At 36.6% G+C, this 10,782-nt stretch overlaps 1 protein-coding gene across 1 annotated transcript in view; it reads left to right on the forward strand.

Moving 5' to 3' along the window:
* The window catches only part of YES1 (YES proto-oncogene 1, Src family tyrosine kinase), a 62,719-nt gene extending 52,682 nt beyond the window's left edge, over positions 1–10,037 (forward strand). Inside the window, exons 10-13 of the mRNA XM_063299152.1 lie at positions 3,507–3,660; positions 4,620–4,751; positions 5,621–8,665; positions 8,769–10,037. Of these exons, the coding sequence (XP_063155222.1) occupies positions 3,507–3,660; positions 4,620–4,751; positions 5,621–5,829 (495 nt within the window). The 3' untranslated portion in view covers positions 5,830–8,665; positions 8,769–10,037. The remainder of the gene's footprint in view (positions 1–3,506; positions 3,661–4,619; positions 4,752–5,620; positions 8,666–8,768) is intronic.
* The last annotated feature ends 745 nt before the right edge of the window (positions 10,038–10,782 follow it).

Genomic DNA, 10,782 nt, shown 5'->3' on the forward strand with positions numbered 1-10,782 from the left:
CACCTCAGCAGGAGGAAAAAGATGGCAAAGACCAGCTGGGGGTGGTGAGGTCAGCAGGGGTAGGCGGTGGTAGCAGAGTGCAGGGTGGCCAAAAGAGCAGAGATCAGGGGGAGAGGCAGGTGGGGGGAGTTGAAGCAGAGGTGAGCATGGCAGGAAAGGAGAAGCATGAGGGCCTTGCCTAACGAGCGCATGGTCCTCACCTAACAACTGCAACTGGAATTACCAGGACTGCTGTCACTAAGCAGAGCAGTCACATGATGTTTCACCTACTGACCGCTTCACTTAGTGATGAAAATTCCAGTCCCAATTAGGGTCGTTAAGCGAGGACAAAGGTGCTGAGCAAAATGGTTATTCCCTCTTGTCCTAGAGCTCTAAACCTGCCAGAGACCTCTCTTGTGGTCTCCTTGCAAGGAGCAGCTGTCTGGAGCACTTGTGGATGATCTTAAGTCCTCTCCTTGTCCAGAAAGGAATTATCGAAGAGTCGGTCTAGTCACCGGCCCTTCATTCCGTTGCAGTAGTCGGCTCTGTTTTTTGGAGCTGTCTTCAGTCTGCCATTTCTTTCCCAGAGGTCCCCTGAGGGTTTAAAATCTTCTAAAAGGAACTTCACACAGTGCTTATCTGATCTTCCACATGTTTCCAAAACAGGACTAAAATAAAATACATCCAAATGTCCCTGTAAAATTTACAGTGTAGTAGGGGTACATGGCTGATTCTTTCTGATTCATTAGCACTACATGGGCAGGTAGGCTCACTTAGTGGAAGTTTAGCTTACCTGGCTTGCAGCAGTGTAGAAGGCAGGATGTTATGTCTATAATGTTTTTCTCAGCTTGGAAAACAAGTGTGTAAATAGTTGCTGGTTCCCATATACCTTAGCAATCCAAATTCTACTATTCTGGGAGAGCCTATTTACCTCAGCTGATGTTCCATAACCTTCATTCTTTGGATGAGTATTTGCTTAGCCGTATCATATTCTAATGACATTAAAAATGGTACCAAAAGCCTATATGATGCAAGCTTCTGCTTACCACCAATTTCCAGTTTGAGGAGAAGTCATCAGCAAATATTAAAGGTGGCATGCCTATTGGAAGAAACTGAGTTTTCAGCCAATAATTAGCTATCAAGTTCTAAACTCATGTCAAGATTTTTGGCATTCCTGTCTCCAGTCTAATATGGGCATTTGCTATCCTGTTAGGGACAGTGAGCGTAACTCCCAAGAACTTCATTCGTGCTGACTCCAATGCATTCTTCTTGGCATAACTTCCCACCTGCGCACTATATAGGATTTCGCCTTGCCTATAACCTGGGATAATTTTTGAGGTCCAGCTCCTGCTAAGGTAGAATAAGCAGTTATTTGGAAGTGGGATTTTTCAATGTCTCCCCCTGCACCCAGGCCAAAATCTGGAATCCCTTTCCCAGTGAGCTACCCTTGGAGCCAATTTTATTTTCTTTTTGATACTGGACAATTTTTAAAATTCTCCCTAACACTTTAAATCAGTGTGTTCATTTTTAATTAACTGGGCCATTGTTTTTATTCTTTTGTTATTTTATAGTCTTAGTGTTGTATTTTGTAATTATTGTGCTTCATATTTTGTTTAAAATACCGTTTGGGGATGTTAAATCTGCTGGAAGCCATACCAAGAATACCTGGTTGTAGGGCAGCATACCAGTTTTAGGAATAAATACATAAATAAAAGGGTGCTTTGGTGGGAGAGAAGGGATTTGGTCACCCATAATTTGATCTGCAAAAGAGATAGATAGCTGACCAAAAGATGTAGATTTCATTTCCAACTTGTAATTATCCTAATCCAATACGGCTGATCAGCATGGGACTGCCACCTGAAGATTTCCAAATACAGGACTTGAGAAGTGGTAGAGGGCAGAGATGGTGGCACAGATGGCAAAATATGATAGGGTGTATCAATGGAGGAGGTAGAGATCATAAGGATGATGTCACTGAAGCCTACTCATTAGAAAAGACAACTATCAACTCTAGCCACAAACTGGCTAAGGAAATAGTGTAAAGACTCAGCTCCCAGCAAGCATTAAAAGCATTGGTCTAATATTTGCTGGAATATTAATTGTTCATACTATGTTCATACTAATATTATATAATAATACTACATATCAAGATCAGTTAGTCTGGAAGCATGATATGTAGTGTCATAAACTGAATGAGAGCAAAGGGACAACTGTGATCTAGGAAAGTAAATCTATGGAGATGGAGACCAGTAATTACAGGACTCATCTTGTGAGGATGACTAAGATGTATGATACTAGATGGAATCCAGTCTCTTTTGTTAATCATGTGACCCATAGAATCACAGGAGGGACAAAGTACCATCTGATACTTCTGAAGAAGGTTCTGAAGAAGAAAAGCAGAAAAATACATTTCATATTCTGAAATGTAACCCAGAATACAACACACACACCCTCCAGTCTCTGTGGCTGCTTTAAAGGGAATGAAGGTGATAACATCTGAATAAATATCAAACATGAAAGTACCAATTATCCAGCAAGAGACTGTGGAGGCTGATATGAAAGATGCCCCCAAGTTGGAGCAGCAGAGGATGGGGTAAACTTAGGCCTCCACTCCTTGTGAGGTGGAATTCTCCAGTTTTCACTTGGTTTTTTTCCAAATTTTGACTTCACCTTTTTATCTTCACCAAGATAAAATGTCCTGGTGTCAAAAATGCATAGCTCTTACATTCAAAATTGGTATGGGAGAATCAAAGCCAGATCAGGCATTGAGAGCACCAGGGACTGACTATAACAGCACCACCTTGTCCCACGCACAAGCTTTTGCAGAAGGCAGATACTCCTTTCTAAAACTTGGTTTGTTTGCAAGATCTGTCCCCAGGGGAAAATCATCAACTGAGATGTATCTGAGGGATAAAACAATGGCAGTGTGTGGGCAAGTGTCTATCCTGTGGTCCCCTTCAACAGAAAACAAGCACTAGGTATTACTGTCAGTACATAGGATTTTATTCCTGAAACCAGTGATTTGCTGAAAAATGTCCAAGAGACCATGGATTAAGAAGTCAACCCTTGGTGAAGGAAAAACTCAAAGCAAAAACACCAAAAGCAGAAAGAATGAAAGAGAAAACCAAAAGAGAAAAGTGTGCAACATAGTGTAGAGAAAGTTTAAAGCAGAAGTTTTGAGTGGTAGCCAGAAACGGAATTCTGGGGAATTCAGTGTAACCAGGCATTGTAGGCATGAGCTTCCCTCCAAAAAGGTCAGCTAGAGAATGTTCTAGAAAATTGCTTTGCACAAGTGCAACCTGTGTGCGTAATACTCCAAGAACAGAAAGAATAGTGTATAGTCTTTTCTAACTTGAGATTATTTAATTCTGTTGCAAAATAATATTGCCACACATTATGGAATCTAAACATTATAAGTCTGCTATTGTGTTTGTAATATGTAACCACAGTATCATTTTCATGACTTTGTATTAAGTATTTCATTGACTGAATACTGCTTTGTTAATAAGACACTTTTTTTTTATAAGATTGCCGATGGCATGGCCTACATTGAAAGAATGAACTACATTCATAGAGATCTTCGGGCAGCTAATATTCTTGTAGGGGATAATCTGGTGTGCAAAATTGCTGATTTTGGATTAGCAAGATTAATAGAAGACAACGAGTACACCGCTAGACAAGGTATTTACAGTATTCATACTGTACTATCCAATATAGTAAATACTGTTTTATTAATATTCATAATTGTTAGCTGAATTCTTGATCAGTACAAGTCAGTTTGACTAACAGTGCTTTACTAATATTTTAATTCGGAGATATGTATGTATGTATGTTCTTTATTTTTCCATTCACTATAGTCATTAGCAATAGAAACTGGATATCCTCTAAACTAGACTATTCAACACACTGCTGTTTTAAAAGAGTTTTCTGAAATTGTTGAATAGTGTCTCCAACAGTGAAAATTGCCAAAATAAATCTTTATCTCTGCAAAAGTGAAATTATTCTTGAATGAGACTTCTTTTATCAAAATATGCAACATTCTGTGATTCATATTCAGGGTTATTTACCAAGCAGTTTACCCATAAAGAAACAGTGCAATCGTAACTTCAGATTATAGGCAGATGCTGAAAGTTGCAGCTGTTTATGTACCCTTGCAAATCATGTGCACAACAGTAAGAACGATGATGTGCTGGTTTTCCACATTGTATACAGATTTACATGGTAACCTTTTTACAATAGTTACCAACCTGCATGCTAAAACACATAGATTTTCCCCATTATCTTCACAGAATAACCTCAGCCTTGACAGGAGTACCATTAGCCATATGTTAATTTGACACTATTACTCACTTTGTTGTCACCCACACTGTACTCCCACGTGTTTTCTCAATTAGACTTTTCTCTTTGAGTACAACAAAGATACCTTTGCAGTTATTTTCCAGCAAAACGAGTTCCAATCTCTAGATTAGTTCCTACGGTTAATAGAAGGGATGCTATTATAACAACTGAAGAAGAGATTCTCAAATTATGCTTCCCTACATATCTCATATATGTGTGCTGTACCACCAAAATAACCTTTAAAATAATTATAAACAATAATATTAATAAGTATTATTTTGTATTTTTCTGTATTTGTATAGGGGCCAAATTCCCAATTAAATGGACAGCACCTGAGGCTGCATTATATGGTCGGTTTACAATTAAATCTGATGTCTGGTCATTTGGAATTTTGCTGACAGAGCTTGTAACAAAGGGACGTGTGCCATACCCAGGTACAAGAAAAAAAAATTACATCACTAATGTGTCAATTATATCATTACACAATCTGTTATTTATGTTGGGTTTTTTTTTACAATCAGTTATTCTGATGAAACAAATTGCATTACCTAATGTCATACTTAAGAAAATACTACAGTAAATGCAAGCTAGCAATGTTGTGGAAACTTCAGTCCAACATTTTAGAAACCATGTGAAGACACACTATTTTAGAACATCAAATTTGCTGTGTTCACCAATAATAGACAGTATTCCAAATCATTTTTACCATGGGTTGTTCAAGAAGCCAGAGCTAATCTTTTTTGTTTATTCGTTTAGTCGCTTCCGACTCTTCGTGACTTCATGGACCAGCCCACGCCAGAGCTTCCTGTTGGTTGTCAACACCCCCAGCTCCCCCAGGGATGAGTCCGTCACCTCTAGAATATCATCCATCCACCTTGCCCTTGGTTGGCCCCTCTTCCCTTTACCTTCCACTTTCCCTAGCATCATCATCCAGATGAGCAAAACAGTCATGTTATATGGCTAATTCCTAGTTTGTTTCCCACTCTTTTAAACTGTTCTTCTCTTACATCTCTTTGGAAAATCTTAGGTGAGGCACAAAAATAAACTAGGAATAAACCAGAAAAAAACATAGACACATTACATTAAGCCACTATTGTGTTCAATTAGCCAAAAATCAAGTGTGGTTCCAAACCATGGTTGACTTCCCCAAAACAACCTATAGTTTGTAATTGTTCATGATTTAAAGATTCTTTAATGTTATGTGTGAATGCCACTATAAATACTCATTCCAGGTAAACACTTTTTTAAAACCCTCTTCCATGTTGATAAAATATAAATATTAAACCTATTCTTTTAATTTTAGGAATGGTAAATCGGGAAGTTTTAGAACAAGTGGAACGTGGCTATAGAATGCCTTGTCCTCAGGGATGCCCAGAATCTCTTCATGAATTAATGAAACTGTGTTGGAAGAAAGATCCTGATGAAAGGCCAACATTTGAATATATTCAGTCTTTCTTAGAAGATTATTTTACTGCTACGGAACCACAGTACCAGCCTGGAGACAATTTATAAATTGATGGCTTACATCCTGTGCACAAAAATGCCAAATGTAGAGTACTTTTTTAAATATCTTGCTAATTGGAAGGACTCAAAAGAAGGCAAATTGCAATTTGCATGTTCTTGTTAGCTGGCAAACTGGAATTCTGAAATATGGTTGCACAAAACCACTTTTTAAAGTATTATACCTAAATGTATCAATGATACATTTTTCTCCCATATTATATCAGGGTCCAAAGGAAATACACTGAAAAAAATGGGTGGTAAAATTAGCATTACTATAACATAACAGTGGAGCTGCTGATCTCTTTGTCTCTTAACATTTAAGACATACTGTTAAAGGCAACATCAGCCATTTGAATAAACTTCTGAAGGGAAATGGTCAGAGAATAACAGAAAGTAGTTTATGGGACCAACAATTCAATGTTAGTGTTAAGATGGCTTTAAATATGAAATTAATACATTTCTCTTCTTGGGGTTTATTTCCTATTCCTTTAATGAGGGTAGCTCTCAGCAGATGGCAGCACCTGGCCAACCTTCTCTGGGCTCAGAAATTAGACAGGGTTTGTCCTTGGAAAAGCTTCAGGAATACTGTGGCTGTAGACTAGGCTGGTAAATGGAAAAAACATCATGGATGAAGGAAATGGTAAATTAACTCTATTGTTGCCAAGAAAACTACATGGACATGTCTATGAAGTCACCAGGAGTCAACTTCAACTCAAAACTTAATTAGGGTAGACAAACCATTTTTAAAGCAAGTAATTTATGATAAACTTGAATAAATACTAGACCTCAGTAATGGAACTGAAGAGCATGTTGCACTGTGCTGAAACTTTATATTACTGTACCATAACTGGAAAGTAGCATATTTTATTTCCTACATAGTTTAATTAAGAATGAAGTTAACTTCATAAAGCATTAACTCATTTTGTAGTTAAGTTACTACAGTACAATGTTCAAACCTGAAACTGCAAAATGTAATCAGAGGGAAAAGGTAACATCTTAATCTTTCAAGGTGTAGTGTTTCAAAGTTCCAATTACTAGTGAAACATTTCCCAGTTTTTAATTTTTTTTTAGAAGACACCAATCTGAAAAAGGAAGAAACATGGCAAATGCTTATGAATGCTCACAAATTAAAATGTTCAGGGATTCACTAGATTGCACTGCTTCTATTTGTTATGTATCTCTGTCAAAGCATTTATGAAAAATACTGTTTAAAATCTGAGAGTCCGTCAATGGATTGGATCTAGATCTGACCCTCTGTGAATGAAATGACCTCTTACGTTGGCAGAGGCAAGCACCTCACGCTGGTCTGGAGCATCCTCCAACCCCCACATCATATTTTGAGAGAGGTAAAGGATGGAGGAATTGGTGTGAATTGCTTTCTCCTCTCATGCAGTTCATAGAGAGAGTTCTGCTCCAGAATTCTGGATTCAGCCAAGCCCACTATCTGTTGGGATAATGATGGCACATTATTGATGTTCAGTAGCCCAACTTTCACATAATACATTAAGATTCCAATTCAGCGGAGAATAAATGGTTGCAAATGCACAATTCCTTACAAAGCATCATCCCATCAATAAGCTGTTATGAGAATGGACTGAATCTATCCTCACAGTCCATTCCTTGGGAGGAGCTAGACTTTCCTTAGCCATTAAGTATAGCTTTAAACTATAGGAGCAGACTGAGCACCTGATGCCAAATTCACCTAATGATAGTAATTAAAACTGCACACACATACTGCTCACAAGTATATTGGTGAGTAGGAGCTATCATAACCTCTGTCATATCAAGCAATAAAATCACTTGGCATTTTAGAATTTTCCGCTCGAAACAAATGTTGCACTTCAAAGGTTTTCTGTGAAAATTATCATTACTCTTACTAGAAAAATCATACAGATTTAGTTCTGGTGAAACAAATACAAACTTACAAAATTGTGCAATCAAGTGGTGTTTTCTTTTCTCATTTATGCATCCCTAACTATGAAATTTTTAAAGGGCTCTATGTAGCAAATAACACAGGATTGTAATTTCTTTTATACTGGGTAGTGCAGTTGTGTTTATGTAATAATGCATATGCCAGAAAACTAGTCTGGTGTTGTTTGGATTTTAATTAAAAATGGAACAGATCATTGTAACAAATGTATAGTAAGGAAATTTTAAAAAAAAACAGTAATTTAATGAGTTTATTGAAGAAAAATATGTATTTTTAAAAGTTATACCTTCCATGTTTGTTTTTTCTTGTTTTATAGTGTATTACCTCAAAATTTTAATGTGAGCAAATAATTCAACACAACACTTTTCTATATATAGTAATACATGTAAAAGTGTGATTATTTTTATAAAGCATGATGCTGAATTTGTTTCATGAGATTGATTTTAAAGTCCTAATTACAAAATTATTTTTTAAGAAAATAACCTGTGAAGTTCCAATTTGCTTGGAAATGAAACAATCCTATATATACTGATCTGGGACTAAATTTAATTGATTCAGTGAGACTTCCAAGTTGACATGCATAGCACTGCTCTATTTCTTTTTTATAATTATTGATCTTTAGAGGTTAATCTTAAGTATGTTGTTTTATTTTATATTCATTAGCAGGTTTCGGCAATCTACAGAATACATCATCTTGCGGATGCCATGATTTACTTTTAAGGTCTTTTTTCTTGCCCTAGAAGCATTAGAAATTGTTTTAGTCCTTTCTCTGAATAGGTTTGTGTCTCAAAATAAGCCAAAGCAAGCATGCTTTTATTGTTGCATGGTTACTTATGCTTCTTCTGTCAGTATAAGCTAAGCAAATCTGGAAACTTCCATTCCTGATTTATTTAGCCTTATTAAGTGAGCAACACTGTATTTTTATTGTAAACTGCCCAGAGTCCCTCCTCGGGGGAGAAGGGCAGTGATAAAAAGTTGATAAATAAAAAAAATGATAAATAAAATAAAAATAAACAAGCTTGGGATCCCAAATCAAGAAGTAAGAAATTGAGGCCAGAAATTATTCCTGACTTCGTTTTTTGGCTGGGGAGGACATAAAGCAGCCGACGATCCTGGTGTAGAAGCAAATAAACAAAACATGATTAAGGGTTCCTGATTCATTTAACTGGTATCTGCTAGCAGAAGGAGCTAAGCCAGACAGACTATGTGAATGAGCACATTGGTTCATTCCCAGTAAGTCGCTTTTCACTGTGTGTGAACTGGAATGCTATTTCAGACAGTTACCATATTCCTTTAAAATGCACTCTCAGTTATTCCATCTTCATTAAATATCAGAAAATACTAATCATTACATGTGCATAAGGCACTTTGCTATATTGGTTAACGTTATAAACATGTGCATAAGGCACTTTGTTACTTTATAAACACAATTGATATGTATACATCTCATTGGCCTTTGGGATTAAGCATCTCTGTATAGAAATATTGGTGGATACTCCCTATGATGGGCCCTCACCAAAAAAATTCAGGAGATGATGTTTCCCCAATCTTGAAGACAAGGGTAGGGATCGGAGAGACTTGTCAACCATTTTACAGTAATTCCAAGTGCAGATCTTGGAATTTCCTCTTTTCCTGAGCTATGTGCTATGTCAGTTAACTGTGGGGAAAATACTGTAGCCCCCTCGTGGCTGGGTGGTAATTTTCCTACTAATTAATTGTCCTTTGTTGGACTGGGAGCAATAAGCACAATTTCTGCACAATTTCAGTTGGAAATAAGGGATGTCACCATTTTCTGGTATGGCTCCTTCTAGTTTCATTGGAACTTTCAATGGGAAAGTCCAATATAACCTCAGATTATTTTTTGTGAATTTTATTCCATGCCTCCTGCACAATCTTATTTTTCTGTCAATACTGTACAGCCTGACCTAGCATCTCCAGTATCCAGAAGTGCCACTGTATTTTAAAAAGGTAGAATTGCTAGAACAATTTTCAAAATATCAAATAATGCAAGTTTATTACATTTTCAACTCCTATGTTTATTGCATTTTCAGCACTTCCTGTACTGTAATCATTGTTAATCAGTTAAGAATGATTTTTATATTGTATTGAAAACAATTGTGTAACATTTCTGATAGAAACTGTAGTGCAAGCCTTGTGTATCAGTTTTGTTGAAGCTACATTGTGTGGTAACCTTTTATTTTGTTTGGTTTCCTATCATGCTATATTGACAAGCTAAATATTTTTAATATTTTATTACTTTTGCATAATTAAACTTCCCAAAGCTTAATCACTGTTAAGTGCATCTTCTGTTACTAAAACAGAAAAATGTATTGTATGGGAATTTAAACACATTAGCTTTTCTTCAATTCTTTTCATATAAGTGCATCTCTGACGTTTTCTTTTCAGCATGATACATGTCAAATTCTAGCATCCCTCTAAATTTGATATGGAGCCCAAAATAGTATTTAACAGCTGTGAAATAGAAACTGGTATTCAGAACACTTGTCCTTTCAAAAGTTTCAACATTTTTAAATTCTAAAATATATTTACACCACTAATTTACAAAGTGGTATGCTAGTATGTGCACTCTTATGCAATAAAATAAAACCCAAATTTAACCTCATTGGATAGCCTAAGTTAATTCATATATAACTTATGAATTGACCCAGTTCTAAAGTAGCATTTTTAATTGACAGAGTGGTGGTATGCTAGTGTGTGCACTATTCCTATGCAATAAAATTAAGCCAAAAAATTATAAGTTGTTTAAAAATTGGAGTACATTACATCCTGTAAGTAATCTCAGCAAAATCCTCAGAGAAAGGATTAGCAACAGTAAGGAACTCCTTTTGGCGATGCCCTTTCCAATGAACCTGAGGCAGACCTTCTGAAAAGAAAGGGAGAGGGCTTGTAGTTCTGGCTGCCAATCTAAAACCTTTCAGGTGCCTAGATGGCCAACTACATTTAGGAGCTGTATTACGACCATTCTTAGCAACCTCAGCTAGTCTCGAAAAAGCTAAGCAGGATCGGAGGTA

The sequence above is a fragment of the Candoia aspera genome, chromosome 3 (assembly GCF_035149785.1).
Source record: "Candoia aspera isolate rCanAsp1 chromosome 3, rCanAsp1.hap2, whole genome shotgun sequence".
In the NCBI taxonomy this organism is placed as follows: Eukaryota; Metazoa; Chordata; class Lepidosauria; order Squamata; family Boidae; genus Candoia; species Candoia aspera.